Source organism: Leishmania donovani, chromosome 19, assembly GCF_000227135.1.
Source record: "Leishmania donovani BPK282A1 complete genome, chromosome 19".
NCBI lineage: Eukaryota > Euglenozoa > Kinetoplastea > Trypanosomatida > Trypanosomatidae > Leishmania > Leishmania donovani.
The window spans coordinates 72,571-98,479 of NC_018246.1; the positions used below are offsets into that span (position 1 = coordinate 72,571).

The 25,909-nt window shown below is 57.1% G+C and overlaps 4 protein-coding genes across 4 annotated transcripts; all 4 read left to right on the top strand.

Moving 5' to 3' along the window:
• Window positions 1-1,058: 1,058 nt before the first annotated feature.
• LDBPK_190230 (hypothetical protein, conserved) lies at window positions 1,059-3,077 on the top strand (the record flags this gene model as incomplete). Its single annotated transcript, XM_003860154.1, has 1 exon — window positions 1,059-3,077. The coding sequence occupies one exon, from the start codon at window positions 1,059-1,061 to the stop codon at window positions 3,075-3,077; it is 2,019 nt and encodes a 672-aa protein (XP_003860202.1).
• A 1,713-nt stretch (window positions 3,078-4,790) lies between these two features.
• LDBPK_190240 (hypothetical protein, conserved) lies at window positions 4,791-7,418 on the top strand (the record flags this gene model as incomplete). The annotated part of the gene is made up of 1 exon (XM_003860155.1): window positions 4,791-7,418. One exon carries the CDS (start codon window positions 4,791-4,793, stop codon window positions 7,416-7,418), a length of 2,628 nt encoding a protein of 875 aa, XP_003860203.1.
• Window positions 7,419-9,889: 2,471 nt separating this feature from the next.
• On the top strand, window positions 9,890-12,415 carry LDBPK_190250 (C-terminal motor kinesin, putative; the record flags this gene model as incomplete). The annotated part of the gene is made up of 1 exon (XM_003860156.1): window positions 9,890-12,415. The coding sequence occupies one exon, from the start codon at window positions 9,890-9,892 to the stop codon at window positions 12,413-12,415; it is 2,526 nt and encodes an 841-aa protein (XP_003860204.1).
• Window positions 12,416-20,079: 7,664 nt separating this feature from the next.
• Window positions 20,080-22,962, top strand: LDBPK_190260 (hypothetical protein, conserved; the record flags this gene model as incomplete). Its single annotated transcript, XM_003860157.1, has 1 exon — window positions 20,080-22,962. One exon carries the CDS (start codon window positions 20,080-20,082, stop codon window positions 22,960-22,962), a length of 2,883 nt encoding a protein of 960 aa, XP_003860205.1.
• Window positions 22,963-25,909: the final 2,947 nt, after the last annotated feature.

A 25,909-nucleotide genomic window follows, 5' to 3' on the forward strand; every position in this document is an offset into this window, starting at 1 on the left:
CTTCCTCTTCGTGCGCTCCATCGGTGCGGCACACCTATGCCTCTTTTTGTTTTAGATTCCGTCCTTCTCTCTTCTCCTCTCCAATTTGGAGCATCTCGCTCGCACGAGTTTCTTCTCACCGATGGACCCCATGCACGCGGCTGGGAGACAAGGCTGGGTTCTGTATCCGTTAGGGATGGCGAGGGATGGGGAAGGTGAGAGATACTGGAGGGTTGCTCCATCTAGCGTAGAGGAGAGGGTGGATTTTCCTGCATTCAGGGAAGGTAGCTAGTAGCAATAGTAGTTGCGAGACACGCCTGGTGGCGCCGAAGATGGGCATCGAGAACGAAACACAACGAGTGTTCAAAAAAAAAAGGCTCCGTAATGTCGAGTGTAGCTGTCATTCCTCTCTCGTGGTTCTACTTCGGGGACATGTAGACACAGCATGGAAGCCACGCGCTACAGCGAAGGCTGTTGACGCGTGTTTCGGGTCAAGGAGAACGCAGGGCAGTGCATTTGCTTGGAATGAAAATGACGCTTCAGCCCGCTTCTCACCACAGACTTCCTCACCTGCTGCTTGCAGCGCACGCATCGATGAGGCGCTCTCCTGTAGAGGCGGACCTTCGCACAGTGGCGCTTTTGCACGCGAACTCGCCACGGGCGGTGCGAGAGTGCATCGCGTGACCGGCAAGTCAAACTGCATGATTCCTCTCCGTGCACCGAAATCCTCCTTGCCTTCTTTTTTTTTTTCGTTTTCGACTATCTCGACTATGATGCTGAGATCGTCTGTGCGTACGCTTTGTAAGCTCCCGTGTGCTGTTGGCCCCTCACGCGCGCATACACACCCTTGCACACAGAATACAGCGACAGCATCCTCGGCCTGCGCACACACTAGCGCGGTGTGGCGTCCAAAGGTTTCTTCCATCCCAGAAGGCTCAGCTTTTCATGCTCTTCCTTGTGCCTAGAAACGCTCATCGCTTTGCTACTCTCTCCATCGTCTTGCGGAGTGACCTTCTTTTTCCTTCTTGACGGCATCTGTTTTGTTGCTCCCCTCCCCTCCGCACCCACTCGCAGACAAGATGGTGAAGGTAAAGGCTTCCAAGTCGAAGCGCATGTCTTCGAAGCAGCGCCATAAGATTGACCGAAAAAAGCGCGAGCACAAGCGCGATCTGAAGAAGGCGGCCAAGGCGCTTAAAAAGACTGGAATGGCTCCCAAGAGGAGCAAGAAGTCACGCGACATGGCAAAGCTGGCGCTGCAGGTGTCAAACCGTCACCCAGACAAGGAGCAGATCCTCAGCCACGTACTACAGGCGCGTGAAACTGCGCGCGTGATGAAGGCAGAGCGTCGCGCCCGCAAGGGGACCGACGCCGAGACGGACGGTGGCGAAGAGAACCAGACAGTCAGGGTCGGCGCATGTGCTAGCAACCGGCGTCAGCTGCTCTACATTTCCGCAAAGGACTCGAACCACTTTCGTGTGCAGTTTAACCGCGCGCTCACGGAGCTCATCTTTCCTGCCGCGGCGACGGCCGAGGTTAGTGCCGATGCGCCTACACTGGAGCTGCCTGCTGCGGCGTACGTCGTGACGCTCGACGCCCGGTTCGCGGTGCAGTCGATGCCGTGGACTCTGTTGGACGCCATCATTGACCAGGCCGCCGACTACACGGGAGGGCGGAAGGTTCTGCTCCTCTTCACTTTGACGAAGGCAGATGTGGTCTCTGCCCCCGCTATGGTGTCGCAGCTCGCTCTCGTAGCCTTCGCCCTGCAGCAGCGCTACCCCAAAGGCCTCGGCGCCAACATCGTAGCAACCGTCACGCCTTTTTCGGTCCATAGCGAGCGCACGCAGCGCCAGTTTCTGCGGGTGCTGAATCAGTTCCGTCAGAACGAGGGTTGCAGCAGTAAGAAGATGGCATCGAACTTGACGGGCAAGATTTGCGCGTTTGTGATTGGCCTGCCCAACACCGGCCGCCGCACGCTGTGCCGTACCCTCTCGAGGGAGGCCAACGAGAGCGGCGTGAGCACCGTGCCGCTGCGCGCCGCCCAGCTGCAGCTCATCCGATCCGGCCTCACCGAGGAGGAGGAGAAGGTGCACACGAAGTTTGCCATGCCCAATGCCAAGGCAGTGACGCTGGTGCAGCTCCCGGAGGATGCCGGCATGATGAAGGAACTGCACGCCCCGGTCGGCGGCGACGTGCTTTTCCGCTCTTTGGCGTTCGTCGAGCGCGCCCCGGAGCCGGAGGCGATGGGATGCGTCTTGTTTGATGGGGTCGCGGACAAGACAACAATGGCGCAGGCCTTCTGCGTGCCGGCGGTGGGCGGGGCAGAGGGCGACGAGAAGAAGCCGCTCAAAGTGGCGGAAAAGTTCCTGCGTGAGCTGGGCCGCGCTGTGCGTCGGGATGGTGGCTTCCACGTGTCCCCGCTCTTCGCATCGGACGCGGGCACCATGGGCAAGGTGACCAGTAGCGGTCTCACCGGCCACGGAGGCTTCAACTCGGGCCAGCAGTGCAGCCAGTCTACCCTTCTGAATGTCACCTATAGCAACGCAACGCCAAGCAAACTCGTGCACATCTCAACTGTCATGAAGAAAGGCAAGGGCAAGGCTAGCAGGTACCAGAAGGTCTCGCGCGCCGACGCGCACAACGCGCTTCGGCTCGGCGCCCGCACGTTCCTGCGCGAGATGTCGGAGGGGCGCCATGTGCCGTGGGCCGTCATGCGCGCGCCCGGCGACGTCACACTGACGCCTGCACAAGTCGGCGCTGCGTCAGAGATCTTCTCGGTCGCGGCTGCCGAGGGCAAGCGACTCGCAGGAACGGACGAGCTGAAAGGCACGGACCACCTCAACGCCCTTGTGGACGTGTTGGCTACAGCGGTGCGTGACATTGCGGTCATTTTGCCAAACGGCGTGGTCGAGATGAGTCCTGACTTCCTGACGCCTCCTCAGTACAAGCTGGAAAAGGACGAGGCGACCGTGGAGGAGACTGATGAGGATGATGTAGAAGAGGCTGCTGGCGAGCAGGGTGGCAGCGACGCTGAGGAAAGCTGCGAGGAAGCGGCGGAAGGCAGCGAGGAGATCGACCTGGAGGACGACGAGGAGTCGTAGAGGAGCGCCGTGCCCCTTTTCAGTCTTCGTTTTCTGCGCAGCACGGTATCTTCTCTCTCCGTGGACGAAGCGGGCAGAGCCAGCCGCTGACGGAAGGGAGGCGCGCACATCAGGCGTACCACCGTTGCCCCCCTCACGCCGTCTTGTTGCCGTTTTTAACTTCTTTTCCCCTGTATGTCACTCCTCGCCTCCTTCCGCTCATGCCCCACCACTCTTTCTATGTTGTCGTTGTCTCGGTTCGAGTGCTGCTGAACTCGCCTGACTTTGAGAACACGGCTGATTGGTTTTGGTTTTGGCATCTCCTAAGCGCATCTTGAGTAACTCTCGCATAAACCGCCCGCACAGCCGATTCCGTCTAACAGGCAACGAGGCAGCAAGATTCGCACATTCGGATAAGGCATAAAGAAAAGCGAGGCACATGCCAAAGGCACACATATATATAGAGAGAGAGAAAAAAGTAGGCATCTCGGAGGCAGCAGCGACGCCGTTGCTGCTACTGCTGCTGATGTTGGACAGATGGGGCGGTGCATCACGCTGCTGAGCAGCCGGGGAAAGGAGAACGCGGGTGATGAGATTCAAAGTGAGTCTGTGTCGCCGTCGCCTCTGCTCACCGATGACACCTCATGACGCACTTTGATGCTTTCCATAGGCGGCGCGCTGCACTCGTGTCGTGCTGTTAGCGCTCCTGTAATGGTTATGATAGGTGGAGTAGAGGGAGCCTGCGCATGCTTTTTTGCAAAGAAGTGATGCGCAGATAAGAAAGCACATGCGCACACACTCTCCTTGTTGTCCCACTCCCCTTGTCGTTCACTTTGCGCCAACCTCTTCCCCTTTTCTCTTCCCTTCTATGCCCCACCCCTTTTTTGTCTGTCTGCGGCTCGTCTGTACGCGACGTTCCGCCCCTTTCACTTGTTTGCGGCTACGCGGACTCCTTTCACGGCGCGCCTTTCCTTTGCATCCCCCTTTCTCATTTTTACATGAATCCTACTCACAAAGTCAACGCGCCAACTTGTCGTGCTTCTCCCTATTTCTGTGTCTGCATCTGCTAGTTGTAGAAGGCGGAGGAAACCTGCCAAGACGTAGTCTCTCTCTCTCTTTCTCACCCCCTCTTATTCCTCCCTCGTGCGTGTAGGAAGGCGAGAGGTCATTTTGCGTTCCCTGGAGTCACAAATTGTTTGCTCAACACAAGATAGAAAAGCGCCACCATTGTTTGCTGTCGTTGTCTCTCTCCCTCTGTACTTGAAATAGCACTCTTGCTTGCTCTAACCGATGGCCATTGAGTTGGCGGAAAGCAACAGGATTGAAACCTTGCTGGGGCTGAGTCGTCGTCTCTTGACTGTCGCTGTTGCTTCTCCTCCTCGTCTGAATTTCTTCTCTTATCCGGTGTCTACGGCGGCGCTTAAGTGGTGACGTTTTTTTGTGTTGTTTTCCTTCGTTCTTCTTTCGTCTTCCGCTGAGCCGTCGGCATCGGTGATTAGAGACGCCTGTCGTCGACTGTACCACATTCTTTTTTTCCTGTTCTTTAGCGAGTTATTCTTCCACCGCCGCTCCGCCTCGCTTCCTCCCTTTGTCCTGCAGCAGGCCGTGAGGAGAGAAGGACAACAGAAAAAGTTATCTGTAAAACAGAAGCATCCTCAACACCGTCCTCCCCCCATCCTTCCCTCATCGTTTTAATGATTGAACCACCCCTCTTATTGTATTTGGACGCTCCTCATGTTTCACTCCGAGGCGAAGTATGGCCCTCGCCTGCATATGTACCTGTGCCACGTTAGCTCCCATGATGAAGTCCACCCGGCAGACGCGCTTCGCGCGCAGGATGGGTACTCGTGCGGATGGGTCTCGCGGAAACACGCATCGTACCCGCAGGAGATGGGCTTCCGCTTTGACGGTATCGTGTTGGCAAACACCCTACGCATTCTCGCTAACGAAAACAAAATATCGTCGTGCATGGTCGTTTATGTCGCCGAGCCGACGGCACAAGAGGAGCAGGATGGCGTGTGCGGCCCGTATAGCAAGGCAGCCTTCAAGCGTCTTGGCCACGTCAGCTTCTCCAACAACGCGGCCAGTAACTACCAGGCGAGGGAGCTCAAGACCGTTGGCCTACAACGTTGTTGCACGTACCTGAAGCTGGTGTTGCGCAACCCCCATCCTAACGGCTACAACATTTTCCAGCAGGTCGGCGTTGTGGCCCTGGCAGTGTACGGTAATCTGCTGAAGAAGCTGCGGGACTGGATTGATACCCCACTCGCTATTCACGTCGGAGAGTGCGCCACGGTGCCACTGGATGAGATGATGCCCCCCACACACAACGAATACACCCCAGGCACGCCGGCGAGGGTGACCGGCAAGCTCGTCACCCGCATCAGCGAACTGGCTGCTATGAAGCAGAAGGCCGTGGAGGAGGAGGACTTTGATGCCGCGGAGGCACTCAGGCAGCAGATCATCACCATCGAGAACGGCGAGCGCGAGGTTGCACAGCTCGAACTAGAAAAGCAGCGCGCCGTAGCGTTGGAGAACTACAAGCTAGCCAAGGAACTCAAGCTGCGTATTGAGACCCTCCGAGTGGAAAACGAGAAGATCGCCGCTGCCCCACCAAAAACAGCACCGTCCGCCATGGCTGCGACAGATGCTTTTCCATCACCGCCGCAGCACCGCTCCCCCACAGTAGGCGCGTCAGGCAGCGCCGCAGCGCAGGAAAAAGGCAACGACACCGCCTCCTCACGCCCCGTGCAGGGGGGATGGAACGCGCATGACGAGGTAGTAGTAGGCGGCAAGGGCTACTATGACCTCTCCGACGCCACAGGTGGCTTGACGGGCAAGCAGCCAAGCGCCCGGAACGGCGCTGACGAGGACGAGGTACCGCTCTCCGGCGACGGCGCCGCCTGGGAGGTCGCCCTCAACACCGCCATCAAGCGCGTCTCGACGGCGCCGGCCGGGCCATCGCCACTCACTGGAGACGCCGCCGCAGCAGCTAAGCCTTACACAAAGGACCTTGGTGTGTACTGCGTAGCTTGCCTGTTTAGCCGAAAGGGGCAGCAGCGGGAGGCGGCCTTGCGTGGCGCCGTGTCGAGTGACGGCTGCCAAGCCCTAGCCTCCCATAGCATTGCTGCATGGACGCAGCTGGTGCTGTACATGTCTGTCAAGGGCTACGGTGTCGGGGACCAGGTGGCAGGTGCTGCCATCGCAGCCTGCAACGCTCTGACAAAGATTGTGCAAGGCAAGCTGCCCGGAGCCTCGGCAAACCAGGTCGCCGAGTCTGTCACCAAGGTGCTTCCAGAGCTGACGGCGCGACTCGGCGAGTCAAACGCGCGCGTTCAAGAGAGCGTAGAGAAGACAGTGGTTGCTGTCGCCCGCTCCCCGCTCGGCCATCGCCGCATCGTGGAGTTGCTGCTGGTGGACCCGGACAAGCAAAACAAGAAGCCTGCCAGCGTCCGCGCGCATGTGTCGCGCATTAACATTCTCAGCACCTTTGTGGATGAGTTTGGACTTGCACGCAACGCTCCCGATGGCCTGGACACGCACAGCTTGTGCTCCATGGTGCTGCTGCCCAGCCTTCAGCACTTCAACGCCGATGTGCGGCTGGCCGCGGTGGATCTGTTGGCCAAGTTGCTCTTCCTGGACCCTAGCTCCACGAGCGGCTACCTGGAGGACATCAAGCCGGTTCAGCAGGCACTCATCGAGGAGCAGTTGGAGCAGTACAAGCAGAGCCAGCTCGCTGCTGGCAGCATTGCGCGAAAGGTGTCGGACATGCAAGTGGACACAGTGGCTGTCCAGTCGCGCGGCAGGGGCAGTCCAGTCTCACCCCAGGCACAGCCCCAGCGTTCATCGGCGCCTCGTGCGAGAGAGGCGAGTGCCGCTGCCGCTGAAGAGGCCGATCCTCGCGTCCACACTGCGCCGCTCTTGCAGCAGGCGCCTGCGCTGATAGGCGCGATCGAATACCGCCGGCTGCGTACGTGCCAGTTCTGCGGCGAGTACAATTCAAGCTTTAATGAGCATAACTTGGACCTGCACTACGTAAGTGCCTGTCCGATGCTCTGCCCGTGCCCGCTGTGCGACCAGGTGACAGAAATATGCCAGCTGCAGCAGCACTTGGTGACCGAGTGTGAGAAGCGGCGGCTGGTGCGCGAGTGCCCTCGATGCCACGAGGCAGTCCGCGCAACAGAGTACAACGAGCACCTTGCGGCGAAGAAGTGCATCGAGGCAGTGCCGACGTACAGCGTGTGCCCACTGTGCCACGAGCGCTTCAAGAACAGCATAGACGAGTGGCGCCACCATCTTGCCTCAAGTCCTGGTTGCCCAAACAACCCGCGATGCTACGACGGCTCCGGACTCGCCATGTAACTCCCCTGAGACTCCTCTTTCTCTCACTGTGGCTCTGCGAAGCCAGGAAATGGTGGAGGGGCTCGGAGCAGATCGACGCTGCACGCCTGCCCCGGCGAGTGTGCCTTGTACCCCACCCCCTTTCTCACAATGGGGATGACTGACTCGCTTGTAATGTGCTCGCCTTCCTCCTATGCCCTTGAGCATCTCTTTTTTTTTGTATGTCTTTCTTCCACCCGAGGAGGGTCCGGATGCAGCCGTGGGTTGCAGCTGAGGCGGGTGACTTGTGGTTGTATCTCCGCCTGTGTTGCTGACATGTTTGTGGATGGGATCTGGATACGCTGTAGCAGCATCCGCGCAGCAACTTGTTCTCTCTGTGTGTGTTATCTGTGGCATGGAAACCGTTGTCGTTTTTTTTTTTCGTTGTTTGTCGTTGTTTAGTCTTTTTTTTCTCTGCGTGATTTGAACCTGCTAAGTGATCTACGACACTGCTAGTGGGATATCCGCCTTGCAGATATCTGTGTACCTGTACAGTCTGTTTTGTGTGCTCGTCCGTGTGGGTTTATGTGCACACGAGCTGCTGCAACGCCCTCTTCCCGGCCTCCTCGGCATTTGTCATCGCCCTTCCCTTGCTTGCTCATCTTCCATTCCTCCCTCCGCCTTTTTCCCTCCCTCACCTCACGCACACCGAGACTTGCTCGCTTTTTTTTTTGATAGATGTGCGTGTAATCTTCCCTGATGACGAGGAACGCCTCAGTGCGTGGTATCCGCGGCCCAGTACCCCCACTCTGTGGGAATGCCGAGCAGCCGCCCGCCCCTGTCCCCCGCCAGTGCCGAGGCACTTCTGCTGCTGATAGGGCCAGGCACCTACGGCGTGTGGGAGGTCAGAGCGACTTATCGCTACTGATGTCGGCGGCCGGGTGCTGGATGGCGCTGCGCCGGAGCGACCTGTGATTGTGAGCATATTTGTGCCATCCATATGATGGCTAGAGTGTGAGCGTGACTCGAGCGTATCTCGCCCAGCCCTCACTGCCCTGCTGGTGGGGTGGGGCGCCTGTGTGCCACCCGGAGGGTGATGCGCCGGGTGGCGAGCAGCACAATGGGAAGCGACTGTGAGGCAGCCTGCTTGGTGGGCGGGTGGGCAGAGTTTGAGGCAGAGACGGCGCTCCGATGACTGTGTCGGCGCATTGCTGTAACGCGCTTCTAGCGCTGCTTCGCACCGCGCGGAATGGGGGCCTGTGGCAGGCTGTGAGGAGTAGGGTGGAGTGGAGCTCGTGCTGTATGGCGGAGGATGGGCGCGCCGGGAAAAGAGCCTTTCTTGTGTGAAACGAACTCGGTGCAGCCTCTGCTTTCTTTTCTGCTTGCCTTCTTTTTAGGTGTTGGCTTTTGTGCGTTTACGGACTGGCTTGATCGCTGTGCAAATGACGGTGTGGTGTGGATGAGGTGTTGAGGACGTGGCTGGGGCGATTTGATGTGGGAGGTAAAAAGGGAATGCATCACGCTAACCTTCTCCGCCATGCAGAGGCTTAGGAGGGGATGAGGAGAAAAAGAAAATGCAGAGCTGCGCATACCGACACACCCGACGCTTGCGATGCGTCTCTCTGTGTGTGTGCTCTCTGCTAGTGCGCCGTGTACCACCCGCACGAACTCACAGAATGGAATGTTATGCAACAAGTAAATAGAAAAAAAAACAGGAATAGCAAGCTCAACATGATCAGGGAAGGGTCCTGCAGTGCTACACGGGGTCGCCGCGCCTTCGGTCTGTTTCAGTTGTTGTTCCGTGGGTGTCTCCTCTACCCTCTTTTCTGTAGTGATCCTCACAACCCCCGGCCCCCCGCTACCAGACGCACGTTGTGAGGGCTGAGAGTGGGCGAGTGCTTACAGCTGTTGCGTACTCGCGGCCGACATTTGGCTGCCATCCTCCACTATTCAGCATCATGGTAGGTTCTTGCAGTGTATGTAGAGTTCAGCCCCCGCTGTCCTACCGGGCTCACTGGAAGTAGAGGGGTCTCTACGTGTCGAACCCATGCGCAGAGAGTGGCCAGAATTCTCCTGCTTACTGGCTGTAGCATTTATTCTGGACCTCGTGTATGCTCACCACCGACAACCTTCTCTGCAACCTCCCGCACTCGCCACGCCGCCTCCACACATACCTACTCGCTTTGTGGGTTGTCAACACACCTGCCATGATCACCTGCAGCGAAAAGAAGAAACATACTTTCGAACACATACGTATACAGGATCTCAAAAAAAAAGTGTTGTGCGTTGACCACGACACCTCTCTCTTTTTCCCTGGTTCTGCGCGCAGTGTCTCTCCGTCTTTCCGGGCACCACCGCTACTTTCCTGTACACCGCCCTCCCTCTCTCTTGTGTGCAACTGCGCATTTTTGTCTCCCCACTTCACTGTTGCCCTCGCGTTTTCGCAGTTTCGATAACGGAGCGACTCGGACGAACAATCACACGACACCAGCAAGACCCCCACAGAGCGCATGATGAGTCTGTCGCCGAGTCGTGGTGGCCCGCAGGCCGCCGGGACCACTGCTGTGGAGACGGAGGTGCAGGAACTGCTTTCGCGGGAGCTGTCCTCGCGCAATGCGGATGGCGATCCGGATGCCACGGCCCTTCTCGTCGAGCACATCCGCCGTGGCAACGGTGGCGCTGTCCTCGAGGGGATCCGTCAGAACTTCAAGTACAACCCGCCCGCGACGCAGATCTGCATGGTGACTGTGATGGATCAGTGCCTCATGCATAGCGGTCCGCAGTTTGCTGTGATGCTGTCGTCGGAGAAGTGGACGGATCGTCTGTTCAAGGTCGCCAAGACGACCACTGCGAATGAGGTGCGCGAGAAGATTATCTGCACTGTCATCAAGTGGTACCAGCGCTACCACACGAGCGGCCACCAACGTCTGATGCAGCGCTTTCAGCAGAGCCGCGTCCTCGGTGAGCCGTTTCAGCGTATCTTCACCAGGATGGTCAAGGACCAGCAGCAGCCGCGTTCTACTAAGGCTCCTCAACGCGACTTCACCACCCTCAACGCAGCCAACCGCAACGAAATCCTCGACACGGAGGAGACGATTCTGCTGGAGTGTCAGGGCGATCTGGCCTCTCTCGAGTACGCACTGGAGCATCCGCAGATTCTCCCGGATACCGAGATTGCAAACGAATGCAAGGAGCACAAGCTGGTGTGCATGCGCATGCTCGAGTCCGGACAGCACGAGCGCATCGCAACTGAACTGATGAGTCTTATCGAACGTTTTTCCGAGGCTCTGAGCCTGTTCGAGGCGATGACCGGCATCGACGTCGGCGAGGGCGATGCCGCCAAGCGGCGCGCCATGGCCGACAAGGATTTGGAGGAGACGGATAGCGACGACGACGACGAGCAGCGGCTGCTGCGCCAGCGCCGCAGAGGTGTCAAGCGTGCTGATGCGACCGCGGTGATGATGCAGGCACAACAGGAGACGGAGAACTTGGTTAACCGCGAGCGCACGGAGGCGCTGCAGCTGCGAGCGCAGCTGGAGGAGCTGCGCCAGAAGCACGAGGAACTGCAAAACAAGTACAAGGACGCCAAGGCGAAGAACAAGGAGGCCGTGGGCATGCTGGAGCAGTACGCCCAGCGCGTGGAGATGCTGGAGACGGGTGCCAACGGAGCCAACTCCCACCTATCACCTCTGCCAGTGCTGGGTGCCACCTCGCTTGGCGCGCTGGGCTCTGCTGCCGGTAAAGGCTCCATGTCACCGGCGCTCACCGCAAACATGCGCAGCTTCTTGGCAGCTGTTCGCAAGTCCCTGCGCGAAATCAAGGAGGTGTACTGCACTGACCTCTCTCAGCAGGGCCGATACTATTCAGCGCAGATTTCGAACGCCATGGCCGCCATGATCCAAGCGAGCGACATGGACCGCGAGGCCGACCGCAAGGCACTGCAGTGGACGCAGGAGCTGTACAGGCGTGAGGTGAAGCTGCGCAAACAGTACTACAATACCATTCAGGAGCTGAAGGGCAACATCCGCGTGTATTGCCGTGTGCGGCCGATGCTGCCTAAGGAGATCGAGGGCGGCTACTCGGACGTCATGTCGTACCCCACGCAGGACGAGGTGAGGTTCATCGACGCGAGCGGGCGGCCGAAGCTCTTCGAGTTCGACGAGGTATACCCGCCGACGGCGCCGCAAGCGCGCGTGTTTGAGGACACAGCCCCGCTTATCGATAGCGTCGTCGACGGTTTCAACGTCTGCATCTTTGCCTACGGCCAAACAGGCAGCGGCAAGACCTTCACGATGAACGGCACTGAGGGCGAGAACAAGGGCATCAACACCCGTGCACTCGAAAGGCTCTTCGAGATCATCGAGGAGCGCAAGGAGACGGAGGCTTCTACCGTGACGGTGTCGGTGTTGGAGATTTACTGCGAGCAGATCCGCGACCTGCTGGCCACGAAGAAGGAGGCGGCCGGGCTGACGTACGAGGTGAAGCAGGGCGGGCCGTACGGCACGTATGTGACGAACCTCAAGGAGGTGCCGGTGACGTCTGCGGGGGACATTGACGGCATCATGGCGACCGCGCAGACGCACCGCAGCGAGGGCATGACAAACATGAACGAACACTCGTCGCGGTCACACATGCTTCTGTATATCATCGTGCGGACCACGAACAAGCAGACGAACATGCAGGGCTACGGCAAGCTATCGCTGATCGACTTGGCCGGTAGTGAGCGCGTGGACAAGAGCGGCGCGGAAGGCCAGCGACTCAAGGAGGCCGTGGCGATCAACAAGTCGCTGTCGGCACTTGGTGATGTGATTGCTGGACTCGCTCAGAACTCCAAGCACGTGCCCTTCCGCAACTCTGCCCTCACCTTCCTGCTCCAGGACTCCATGGCCGGTCAGGCAAAGGTGCTCATGTTTGTCTGCGTGAGCCCGGCTAGCTACAACGCCAGTGAGTCTAGCAGCTCGCTGCTCTTTGCCTCTCGTGCCCGCGGCGTCGCCTTTGGCCAGATCAAGAAGAACGCCACGACAGAGAAGGTATCGTAAGTGGTAGAGGGCCGTAGGGAGGGAAGCGAAAAAGAATGAATGATATATTGACACACGCGAAAAGTGGCGTGAGATCGAGGGCGAGGGACATAGGATCAGGAAAGGATGCGCGCGAGCACACCGAGGGGCGAAACTTGGTGGCTGGCATTCGAACTTGCTCATGCTATTGCTGTGCTGTGTATGTCTTTTCGGTCCCTTCTCTCCCACTTCTTTCGAGTTTGTCTCCTCTGCTTCAACCATTGCGCGGAGAGGGGCGTGCGTGGTGGCCTCTCTTCCCCTTGCTCTGGGGGTCTGTTGTGCGCACGTGTGCAGTAGTGTCGGAACGCGTTAAATATGATGCTTAGAGAAACAGGAGAAGGGAAGATCGCTGCGGAAGCGAAAAGGAAAGACAGATGAGTATATACAACCCGCCACCTGCACCTCCACTTCCCTTCAATACCTTCCCCGCCTTCCCCCTCCTTCCCCGTGCTCTCACACGCACACACGAAGGCACAGGCCGATACCTTCCTCCTCCTCCTCTCGCTTCTCCCGTTTCTCCGCGGCTCAACTTGCGTGGCGGTTCCCCTCTTCCTGTGTGACTTTGCCAGAAGGTGAGGGGTGGGGGGGGGGCGTAGCGCCAGTTTATCTGTTCTTGCGTCAGCGGTTGCACGGCTCTCTTGCCCAACAGATTGCTTTCCTTCCCCCTCCCGCCGCGCATGTGTTGCGGTCTTGCTGCTCGCTCTCGTTCTTTGTATCGTTGCTTGCCTTTCTTCTCTCTCGTGGCTTTTTTCTCGCATTTCTGCTTGTTGTTTGCGGTCGAACGTTTTTCTATTGTTTCACTCCCCACTGGCGGTTGTGTTTAGCTCTCTGTTCTCTCTCTTTGTGTATGTGTGTCACGCCCGTGCGCTTGGTCTGTTGTCTTCAGTGCCGCACCTCTCCCTCTCACAAACTCGCCCTCATCTTTCCCGTCCTTTTTTTTTCGGGCCTCTCAGTTCCCTCTTGCCTTTACTTCCCTTTTTGTTGTGCGTGCGTGTGTGCTCCTCGTATGCATTTCGGTACTGATTCGACTTGCTGGTGTGCTTGCGTGTGGCTTGCGTTTTTTCTGATCTGTTATGCGACGTTTTTCGCTCTTCTTATGATGCTTGTGTGCTTGCTGTGTGTGTGTCTGTCGTTCTTCTTCGGTTTCGAATCGAGTATGGCAAGTGAAGTGGCTCTGTTCAAAAACGAAGAAATCGACGAAAGAAGGAGAGGGGCGAAAAGGATATATATATATATATACATCAGTAGGCCGTGTTACTTATCCGACGTCCACGCACACGTCCGTCTCACATACATGGGTGTTTGAGTAGCACGCAGCAACAGGCATACAAATCGCCGATGTGTAAGCGATCTAGTCGCCTCCGCTTTCTGTTGCTTTTTCTTTTTCGCTCTCCGGTGCACAAGACAAGTTAGAGGCTAGAATGCGTGTGCGTCTGCCTTTGTCGCCTGCGGGAAAAGCTATAGGTGACGTAGAAAGTAACGATACACGGGAACAAACACCTTGAACAGTGCACATCTGTTCGGCGGACGGCGTTGGGTCGCTCCTCGCCTCCTCAAGCGCAAGGAAAGGGTTGGTTGATCACGTCGATGCGTTGGCCGTGCTCTGTGCAGCTCTCTTTCTGCTCGGCGTGCGCTCTTGCGAGGCTCGGATCCTCTTCCCTAGGCTTTGGGCTCAGACGCTGACGTTCGACGTACATCTGTGCGGTCATTGCCCCCCCCCACCCTGTGTTCTCCCCTACTCCCCCAAAACTCAACAAGGCGCGTGAAATGGTTCACACGGGCTCCTTTTTCATATCCTCCTCCCTCTCCCTGTCTTCCTGTTGCCTCTCGCTCTGCACGCAACTACAAAGTATATCCGAAAGCAAACAAAACACACACACAGACTCATATACCCCCCCCTCCACACACACACACACAAAGAAGAAGCACGGAAAGTCAACCATAGCAAGAAAAAGCAGTTCTTACCATTATCCATCCCTGCAGCAAGAGAGAGAGACAGCGGGAGACTCCCTCCCCCTCCCCCACACACACTCTCCCGTGTGTTCTGTCCGAATCAGCGCGCACACACACACGTTTCCCCTCACCACTTCAGACAGGTCCAGAGCACAGATCAACTTTCAATTCGCCCTTTTTCTACCCCCCCCCTCCGACAACAACAGAAGAGAAAACAAGATTGAAGTTACTTGCATCGCAAGGACGCACAAGACAGCCTACTTATTGCCGCACCCCACGCCTCTCCGTCTGTCCGCCACTGCTACTTGATAGCGCATTTTGCTGTTTTTGTGCGTGCTTGCGTTTGTGCTTGTCTGCCTGTCTCGTATCTGCCTGTCCGTCAAAACTTTTATTTTTGGGCGCTGATTCTCGTGTCATCGGTATCTTTCCATTTTCCTCATACACAGATACACACAATCCCCCTCCCTCATCGCGGCCCCTCACCTCTTCATCCTGCTGGCGTCTTTCGAGCCCCGCACTACCACCACCACCATCACCCAACCCACTCTCTCTGGCTCACTCCCTCTGCATCTCTCTATATCTGTGCCATTCACTTTGAAACAAAGCGGTGCTTCTTCTCCCTCCCCACTCGCCTTCCTTTCTGCCCCCTTTTTTTGCTCTCCTTGTCAGTGTTGTGCTCCCTTTTTCGTGTGTGCCTTCGTTTTCTCTGTGTCTTGCGTGCGCCTCTCAGCCGATTCTGCGTTGCCACTCTCTCTCTCTCTCGCTCTTCGTTTTTTTTTATGTTTGCTCACTTGCCTCCCTTTCGTTTGTGGGTCTCTCTCGCGTTCTCTCTTTGCACTTTTCACTCTCATCTCTGCTTGGCCGGTCTTTCGGGTTCACAAGAATTTGTCTATTTTGCCTTCGCTGTTGCCGTTGGTGCTGACGGTGGTGCACCGCCCGTTGTTTTCACCCTCCCTCTCCCTTTCCCGTTAGTCTTTTCTCGTTCTAGCCCTCTCTGTTTCTCTCTCGCATCATCTCTGTCCGTCTACCTTGTTGTCGTCTGGCAATTGATTGCCATTACCTCGTTATTGTTTCTCTCGGCCTTTTCATCATCGCTTGTGCGCACGCGTGTGTGTGACTCTCTCTATATCTGCTTCGACCACGTTTGAAATTGCAAGCGTGTCTCCCCGAGCAATCTCTCCATCAGTCTCTCTCTCCTTGTCAGAGTGGGTCTCCTTCTTGTCGTTGTCTGCGCGCTGGCACTGGCGCCTCAGTTTGTGTGCTCGTGCGTGCGCTGTCTTGTATGGTTGCGCGCGTGGGAAGGTACGAAAAAAGGAGAACGTAAAGAGAAAGAGCGAAGGACGGTCTTTCTCCCTCCACACTTCCCTTCCCTCCCCCTGCCCCCGTGTCTTGTTTGCCTTGCGTAGCACGGCTGTGCTTCTTTGTCTTTTTGAACCGGAAGTGCCTTCTATACACACGCCCCGCCCTTTTCTGCGACTCGTCAACGCCATTCCTTTGTGCCCTTGTTCTTTTTCTTTTCTTGTTTTCGTCGACGGCGCCTGTTGCCCGCATCCCTTTCTCTCTCTCAATCCCGCCATCTGTGCCTGTTGCCTGTGCCTTGCCTGACTGTTCTCATCCCCTCCCTTCGTTCTCGTCGAACCACAGCAGCGTAGCCGATAGCTTGAGGACAAGCACAGTGCCGTGGGCCACAAGCCGCTAGCTCCGCTCCAAAATCCAAAAAGAGGAAATCGCTACACGGCGCATATCCTCCTAGCGATCTCACACGAACTCAAACGCCCCTTCACACCTCCAACCCGCTCATCACCGACATTACCGACCACCTCAGGCGCAATTCCATCCGAAGCGAAACAGTCGAACGAATACACATAGACACGCACACACACACACACACACACACACACACATAGGAACAGCAGCAGCGCCGCGTTGTCGCGCTGACATACGCGCACAAAGAAAAAGGCGAAGCAACGAAACGAAAAAAAAAACGAACAGCAAAGGGCAGGGCGACAGATCCCACATCAGGTAATCAGAAAAGCAGGAAGAAAGCGTTAAGTGAAAACGCGATACCGCAGGAGCCGTAGAACAAAACAAAGAACGAAAACGAAAAGAGGGAGAAGAACAGCGGGGCTTTACACAGACACATTCACGTACTCAAAGTAGTGTGCGCCGAAAAGAGAGATCAGGTCCCCTTGTCTTCTTTTTTTTTGCGCATCTGAACAAACTATACAGGAACTTGTACATACTAGTGTTGGTATTTTCTCTTCCTCTGGCGCCTCTTTTTCTCTTGGCGTTGTCTTCTCTCCGCTTGTCAGTGCAGAGTCGCCTGCCATTCACTCTCCCCTCCTCCTCTTGTATATTGTGCCTTGTGACTCTCTCCCTCTCGGAGTTTGTGTGGACGTTCGGTGATCTCTTTCGACAACCCCTCTTTTGTTTTGCGTGCCGGGTTTTCTCTCGTAGCTTCGCTCTTTTCACGCGTTTTTTTTTTTGGCTTTTCCTCTTCCTCTTGAGCATAAACCGTTGCCACGGCGCGTGTGTGTCGGTGTGGCCGCATCGTTTCTGTCCACTCTGCCTCTGCCTCTCTGTACGTCTGTGTGTCGACGGGATTCGATTGCTTTCTTCGCTGGACCTCTTCTCCTCTCCCTCACTCTCCTCTTCCGCTCTGCATCTCTCCTGCCACTGTGGCACTCGAGGGTGTCACTCTTTTTGGTTGTTCGCCTCTTTGTTGTCTCCCTCTGCAGCATTGTGTGCTGACCGGCCGTCTGTTGTGTGTGCGCTGCTGTGTGGCGTCGTCCCTGTTCCTCGTTTACTGTTCTTTTTTTTTTCTACACCACACTTTCCGTTCTTCGCATTCGTTTCTCCTCTTTCCTCTCTACGCCCCCTCTTCATCTGAGCGGTTTCAAGGATTGTGCGGCTTGCCCCTCTCTCTCTTTCTTCCCTCTCCGCCTTGCCTGCACTGATAAGAACGCACACATATATATATGTATACAGCTCCCTCTATCTCGTTCTCTTCTTTTGCTTGTTTTTTTTTTCGTAATCCGCACATAAAGCTCACGCCAAGTTGCTTTATCTCTAGTAGAGACAGAGAAGACGAAAAACGAAGTAGAGAAAAGTAAGCACGAAAGAGAGGCGGAAACTGCTCTCGTTGACTTAGGCCACCACCACCATCACCACCCTTTCCATCTCTCTGGCTGTGCATCTATCCTCTCCTTAGTGGTGGCGTTACTGTGTAAGCTGCTGCAGGTCATCTCTTTACGTCCTCTCTATTTCTCTCCGTCCCCTTCGGCTCCTTTGCCTCTGCGCGTGCGCGTGTGTTTTTGTTTCATTCTTTTTTCCCTTTTTTGCCCTCTCCCCCTTCCCCTCTCCTCCCCCTCCCCCACCCACGCAAACACACACTCACGCCCCACATCGGTCTCCCTCCCTCCCTCTCCCTCTGCCATCATCTGTGGGCCTCCTTTCTTTGTCGCTCGCTCTTCCCTTTTTTTTTTCTCCCTCTTTCACAGGATCACCTTTTAATATAAAGACACAACGAAGCAACGAGCGGAATAGAAAGGAAAACAGCCTCACTGTACACACAAGTACAGACACACACACACGGACACGGAGCACCCAACCGCATATCATCACGCCAATTATATTGTTTTCTTCTGTTGTTCGTGTGAGTCTTCTTTCCTTGCACGCCGTTTTCATCTCTTTTCTTTCCAAGTTTATGCAAGGCTGACACTACGCTCTATTTATCACCTCTCCTTCCCCCCTCTTGACTCTGCCTCTCTTTCTCTCGCTTTTTCTTCTTGGCGTTGCCAGTCTTATACCTCTTGCTCTTGTCGGTGGCCTCGTATTTGTGTGCGTGTGTGTCTGCCTGTGTGTTCTGTTCGTTGTTCGCTGTCCTCCACACACCTCTCTTTGCGTCTTATTTTTCTTTCTTAGTCGCTTGCTTTCAAGAGCAGCTGCTCTGTATTTGTTGTTGCTGCTGTCTTCGTTCCCCTGTTCATCTTCGTTTCTCTGCTGCTGCTTGACTTTCTATCTGAAGGTGCACTGCGGTGGTGCTGCCGCCCTTAATTGTGGGTTGTTGCTTGTGCACGTGTGAGCAGCAAAGCATTCCATTCTCTTCTTTTCCATCGTTCTCCCTCTCTCCTCAGCAGCAACCACGGAGAACGGAAAAGAGAGCCGTTCACGCTTCTGCTGTGTATGCGTGCCGCAGGTTTATCGTCGTAAGCGGTTTCATTGAGATACCACTCCGAATACTTTCATAGACGACGAGGGAAAAAAACATAAGACACGCGCTCCACTCCTGCAAGTGTGTGTGGGCGCGCGCGCGCTGTTGTTGAAGCGACGCCTTGATTGTTTTCGCGCTTCGCGCAGTGCTTGCTTTGCCTTCCGCATCTTTGCGCTCCTCTGCTTTCTCCCGTTGCTCTTCCGGCTCACTGTGTGGGCGTGTTCACTTGGGTATTCGAGGAAAGGGGGGGGGTGCTCCGGCTCTCCTTTCCACATACGCACATACACAGCATATAGAGTGCAGAGGGTGCACTATAGAAACCAGGCGCGTCGGCGCCCGTGCGTCCGTGCATACATTCGCTTTGAGAGCGGCGCATAATCATTGGTGTCTCTTCCGCATAATTCTTGTTGCTGCCGCTGCTTTTATTATTAGGCCCGCTATCGTTGTGCGCGCGTGATTGGGGGAATTTGGCGTTGGAAGTCCCCCTCCTTTTTTGGGGGGTTTCTGTATCCAAGCGTGCATGCGTGTCTGTGTCCGTCTGCATCTGCGTTCGTGTGTGTCTCCTTTCCTTTCCCTCATCCTGTGATGGTGGGCTGATCTCTTCTCGCCTTTCTGTTCTTCTATTTATATTGCTGTCGACGTGATCCGGGATCGTCCTTCTGCATCATAGTATTGTCTCTTGTGTTGTTGATCATCATTTACGTTTGTTCTCGTCTTCATCCCACCCTCCCTTTCCGTGTTTGTGTGCGTGCGTGACGGCCCGCGCTTGCGTTCCTTCCATTTCGCTCGCTCTCTCTCGTTTTGTCGACACCAGTAACCGGCATCAGCTCGCCCTGCCTCGTCTCCAGGTCTTCTTTCCTTGAGAAACGTCTGCGTTCCCCCCCCCCTCCCCCCGACTCCCCCCGCACCGCCTACACCGACAAGCGTTCCTTTTCTCCTGTGGGCACGCAGCAGTGAAGAAGATTTCCGCTGTTCCTGCGGGTTGCCTGCGCGTACGTGGCTGACACCCACACCGACACACCACTCTTCAGCGCGGGCTTTGTTGCACCCAGTTTTGTCCGTTGTGGCACTTGTTTTGTGTGTGCTTGCGTTAGTCTGTGCCGTTCTCTCGCTTCCTTCCTTTTCGCCTTTTCATCTTCCGCTCATTGCGTCTCCGTGTCTTCGCCTCGTCGCCGTCTTCGTCTCTTTCTCTGTCACCCTTCCCGTCTTTTTCGCTTTACCCGTTGCGTGTCGTCTTTTCTTTTTTTTTTTCGCGTCGTCCGCGATTGCGTTGCGCCTCGTCGGGTGGTAGTGGTCGTGCCTGCTTCCGTGGTGCTGTCGAAGAGACGTTGACGATTATTTCGCCTGTTTCGTTCCCCATCGGCTTGCGCTGCGCACAACTGCGGCGAAGGAGTGCGCCCCCTTTTTTGGTGCGTTCTCGCCCTGTTCTTTCGGATCGTCTTTCTGTATCTTTGACGGCCGCCTCCCTCATCGCGTCACCATGGAGACGAATCGGCCACCTTCGACGGCGAAGTGGGTGAGCCGACGCACGCTTGACAGTCAGGCGAACAACCGCGAAAACAACGCAGGACTGACGCACCCGCGCGGGTCCAACTCAGACAAAAACCCGAACAGCGCGAATCATCACCACGGCGCGGAGAAGCGTAGGTATGGGCACGCCCCAGATGCTGTCATTGCGGCAATCGGTCGTGGCAGCGGCAGCGGCAATGCTGGCGGCGCCGCTGCCGCTGACAACTCGCCGTCCGCACCGTTCCACACGAACGGCGGCTGCGGCAATAACCGGTTTGGCATCTCAGGCAGTGGCCACGGCGGCGGTTGGGGCAGCAACGCTCCCAACTCACATGCCACAAACAACGAACTCAACCACCAGGGTAACACGTTTGCCACGAACACCGTTAACGCTCATGGACCACACAGCAACGGCAATAATAACGCCAATGGCGGTAGCCGTCGCGGCTATGGGGCCGGTGGTGGGTATGGAGAGGCGACAGAGCCGACAATCCCGCCACCGCCGCGAAGCGTGCAGATGGGGCAGGGCGCCTTGGCTGCCCAAGCCGCCGCGGCCACCTCGCGGGATTTTATTCCGCAGCCGCGCCACGCAAAGGCAAACAGCAGCGCCAGCAGCCACTCTCTGAAGTCGATGGAAGCATCACCGCCTCCTCCTGGTGCCGTGCCTTCTGTGCCTCCTGCCACCCACAGCCCTAGCTCGACCCCAGCGCTACGCTGGGGTTTCAACGCCACCCCAACACCACGCAGCGCGAACGGCGGCGCAGCAACGCCGAACGCACCCCCATTGGCTTATACTGCCGCCTCCCACTTCGACGCGCTGGCGGGGCTCCTCGCTCCCAAGTCAGCTACACCGTCGCCCCTCGCGAGCGCAGCAGACGGTGGTGGCCCCGAGGCAACGGTTGCTGCCCAAGCACCTCCGCCTTTCACGGCCGCACCGCTGGCGTTTACCACGACGGTGCCCTCCGTCAACGCCTCTCTCGCCTCCACCGCACCAGGCGCAGGTGCTCCAGCGCCACTGCGGTCGTTCGCCGCCACTAGCGCCGTGAATGTCGAGCCCTCGCCTCTCGATTCGTTTCACATCGGCGAAAACCTCAGCTTCGGCGCCTCCGCATTCGGCGGGTCGCTGCACTCGCAGCCGTCCGAGATTGAGACGCTGCTGGGCCAGGTGGAGCGCAGCGCGGGGACGCTGCCGGCGGGGGCGGCAGGTGAGCGCGTGATAGGCGGCTCGCTGCGCGAGCGGCGCTCCGTGACTGACTGGGGCATCGAGGAGGCGATCCGGACGGTGCTGCCGGGGATGGACGAGGACGAGAGCTCGGACAACATGCAGGGCCCGAATTTCTCTGGCGGCATCGCAGCCATCACCGGCAACTGGCACACGTCCGGCGATGTCGAGGCGCAACCTGTCGCCAGCGGTGGCGTCAGTGGCCTGCTGGCCGACTTCCCCACATCATTTGCTGCGTCCTTCTCAGAGCCTGCGAGCACGTTGCTGCAGTCGCCCTTCGCCGCAGATGCAGCCTCGAACACGATGGACAATCTTAGTCGGGCCTTCAGTACCGCTGCCCGCGTGGATTCCTGCTCCTTCACTACGTCGCCAGCCACCACGACGGCGACCCCGCTGCAGCGCCCTCCAACGTCGCCGGGGGTGCGGCTGCCAAATCGCGTCACACCGGTAGAGTCAATGTCGATGCCGCCCTCGATGAGGGATTTGGCGCACCCTGGCGGCAACCCCTACACGGCTCCCACAGCGACGCAGCCGCCGCCGCCGCGGTCTGCCAAGTCGGAGGTCTCAGCGCGCGTCGAGGATCTGCCAGGCGCCGGGCAGGGCGGCAGCAGCGAATTCTTCAACCTCTACACCCTGCCGCCGCCAGCGACCACGTCTCCGTGGCTCTCGTCAGGGATCGGCGAGTCAGCGGCGCCGATGGCGCCTGTGAACCGCACAAGCGATTCCATGACCGCCAAGCTACCAGGGCACCGCTCGCCGCGCACGACTGCGGCTCGACCAGAGAGGCTGCAAGCGATCCCATTGAAAGAAGGGAGCATGAACAGCAACGGAGGGCTGACGACGACGACCGGCAGCACCACAAGCCCTGCTTTGGCGGCGGCCCGCCAGTCCAGCACCTCCAGCCACGGCGGCTCGGCGCCCAACACGCCGTCCCTGCGCAAGGAGCTCTCGACGCCGCTGTCAGGGAGCCGCTCGCAGCCCTACACGCCGGGCGGCTCGCGCCCGCAGCGCCCCTCCCTCTCCGCCCCTCTCGTCAACCGGCACACCATCACTCACATCTTCCGCGAGACGCCGCAGTCGCTGCGGCGCAGGGAGCGTATGGAGCACAACCACTATCACAGCGACCAGGCACTGTGCAAGGATTTCCACTGGCCCCCGCACGACGAGGCGGATGCAGAGCACATGCTGCGGGAGCGCAACGCGACAAAGCTGCTGCGTCACCTCACCATAATCAGCTTCTCCCGGCAGCACGTCAGCGGGGTGCAGGAGCTGTTCGACACGTGGGCCAAGAATGGCATTCCCGCGCCGGACATGGGCTTTGGCGCGTACTACTTCTACGTCAAAGAGAAGAGCGAGAAGCTACTGTGCATGAAGCACAACGGCCGAGGTGCCTCCCCGGGCCATGGCTACGGGCGGTGCGACTTTGAGAGTCGCCGCCCGTACAGCACGTGCCGCTACGAGCACGTGTGCCTCTTTTGTCGCTCTAAGGAGCACGGCTGGTTCGAGGAGGGCAAGTGCCAAGGCTACCAGCAGCTGCTGACTGAGATGGAGGAATTAGGGGTCACCGAGGAGGACGTTGTGACGCTGCTGAACGCGATGGAGAGGCCGGCGAAGCCAACGCGATCCAGGTAAAGCCCCACCTCTCCCCCGCACGCGCGCAGCCATCTTTCGTGTGGCAATCAGCGACGCTCTTCGCATATATGCTTATCGGTCGCGCTCCTCTGACAGACGCCACGCACGCACGTACTAGGCGCCTCGTCGAGCTCGCCCCTGTCCGTCACGTACGTCTGCAGGGTCGAGGAATGTTGCGGTTAGGCGGCGCATTGTGGAGAACATTTTTGCTTTCCTCTTTTTTTTTTCTTGGTTACCGCGCATTCATGCAGGCCCCTGTGTATTCGCGCGTGCGTGCGTGTGCATGATCGTCCTTCTTAGCCGAAGACGTGTATGTAAAGGTGTACATCAAGGGTGGGATGTGTACGCACCCGTATATTTATCTATGTAATCTGTGGTGTGTTTAGTTGCGTGATTCGTTGTCATGGATGCCGTTGCCGCCTTTTGATGATCATACCGTTGTGTGTGCGCATGCCTGTACGCGTATGTGTTACCGCGTTGCGATCGCAACGGCGTCCTTTTCTATACCTTTCTGTATATATAGCGTCGCGCTGGCGTGTGTACACCTTCCTCGCTTTTTCTTCGCTGCCTTCGTCGTTCCTGCGCCTTGTTGGGTGCCGCCGTTTTCTCCTCGGCGGCAGCTGTGCGAGCGGCTTCTATCGCCCTTGTTGCGCGCACGCGCTTTACGACTCTCTTCCGCATTTTGCTCTATCTCTGGCCATTCGACGTCTTCCCCTCTCTCCTCTTTCACCGTGTGTGATGTTTCTGTCGTTGCAAGGGCCGAGCAGCGCTCATTTTGTGTTGTTTCCTTTTGTTGTTTGCTGCGAGCCACGGTGTGGTCTTCTGTGCCCCCGGCGTTTGCTAGCTCTCCCTCTCCGTTTCTCTCGCCTTGCACACGTTGCTCTACTTTCAGGCCGCTGCGGCATCTCTCTCTTCCATTTTTGTCGTGGTACTGCCGTTGGTATCGCCTGGTTGCGCCTACAGATGTGTGTGTGTGTGTGTGTGTTTGTGAGCGTCTTGTCTACCTGCGTTTTCTGTCTTTCTGATCAGTGACGGCAATAGACTTGAGATTCTTCGCTTTTTGTTCGCGTTCTCTCTTCTCATCGATACGTACTGCTGTTTTGTTTTTTCTTCAAGTGCTCTGATACTCACGGAGACTCTTCCTGCCACACGATAGCCAACACACGCACCGACCCCCCCCCACACACACACACACGCCCGTCCTACTAGGAGGCTCAATCCAGCTTGTACAGGTACTCGGTCCCTCTTTTTTTCTTTTGATTTCTTTTGAATGCTATGCTCGAAGGCGAGTTGGACCTGTTATGTCTGTGTGGTGTTGTCGAGCCACTGCAGCTGCTACTGCTTCTTTGTTGCTGTGCTCACCATCGCTCATCCATCTCCTCCCCCTCCCGTTCACTCCCTCCTGTGGTCCGACTCTCTCTGTCTCTGCCTCTTTTCTTTACCTCTTCTTCCTCTAGATCTCTAAGCTCTGATTTTCTTTGCTGCTTCACGATTCCCGAACCTTTTTGTGTGCTCTTGTCGACTTCTTTTCTGTGTCACCGGTGCTGTCCCGTCACATACTCCACCACCGCTTGTGTGTCTTTGCGTGGCTGCCGCTGCCGCTGCCTCTTCCCCTGTTTCTTTACGGGTTTCTGCAGTGCCCAGCGTCTCTTCTTCAAGTGCGCGTGCGCTTGCGGGCATCGTAGGTGGTTTACGTGTTCCACCTCGAGAAACACAACGCTGTTATATGTGTGTGTGTGTGTGTGCATGTCAGTGCCTGTGTCTAGGCATGCAAGATGGTTTTCCGTTTATACAGAGAGTGCCCGTCACCTTCTTGACATGTTTGCCTCTCCATCCCTCTTGCCCCCTAATGTGCTGTGAACGCTCGCTCTAACGCTTGTGTTTTGCCGTGTATCGCGGATGTGCGGATGTGACTCACCTTTTCCCTCTTGCTCCTGCCGGCGCGGCTGTTCTTGTGGCTGTTGCTTCATAGTGGCAATGTCGCCGGAGTAGAGAACAGCATCTCTGGTGGGGGCTCTCTTCCTCCCTTCCCTGTCCTCTAGTGTGTGGCGCAGCTGGACTGTGTGACGTTGGCGGAGGCCGTTTTTTTATGTTTAGCCTTTGCTTGTGTTCTTGTGTACGGGGTTGCGCGGTGTCGTGCACTGGGCACCTTTTCTCTCTCTCTCTCTCTGAGACCCCTCTCTGTATATATTTTCTGGCGTCTCGTGCGTGTGTGTGTGTGTGTGTGTGTGTGTATGTGACTCTATCTCTGCGTGCGCGCTTCGCCTACCTTGCCAATTTTTCCCCATCCCCTCCCTCCCTCGTGGCGCGTTGGTTTCGGTGTTTATAGTTTCCTCTATTGTGCCACCACACACACCACTCTCTCTGTTGCTCGCTTGCCACTCCCTTCTTCCCTCTTTTTGATGTTTCCGTGGCTTCTCACCTTCTTTTATTTCCACGTCATTTGCTTCTCTCGTCATGTGCGCCTCCGTGCCTGTTTCTTCGTTACGTGTGTGCGTGTGGTTGTCTCTTGTCTGGTCCCTCATCACCTCCTCCTGCCCGTTCTCCTGCATCTTCTGAGTCCTTCCCTCCCGAAGCGAATCGAGTGGCCAGATGATGCGCCCCCCCCCTCTCTCTCTCCCTCCCACACATGCACGCAGCAACAACAACAACAGTGAACAACGCACGGGCAAAGAAAGAGCCGTAGCTGATGATTTAGCAGGGAGACGAGAGCACGGACAATTTGCCTAGCTCTCCTCCCCTTTCTGGCCAAGGCTGGACAATGGTGGCGCGCCTCTCTCACGTGCACGGGGTGGGGATGGGCACCGCGTCTCACCCTCTCCTATCTCTCTGACGTGTCCTCATGCCTGGGGGATGCACACATGCAGTGCATCTCAAGCTCTTCAAGTAAAAACAAAACGGCCAGAAACTGGCACCGATCAACCCTCACGTCTTCCCTTCTGCCTCT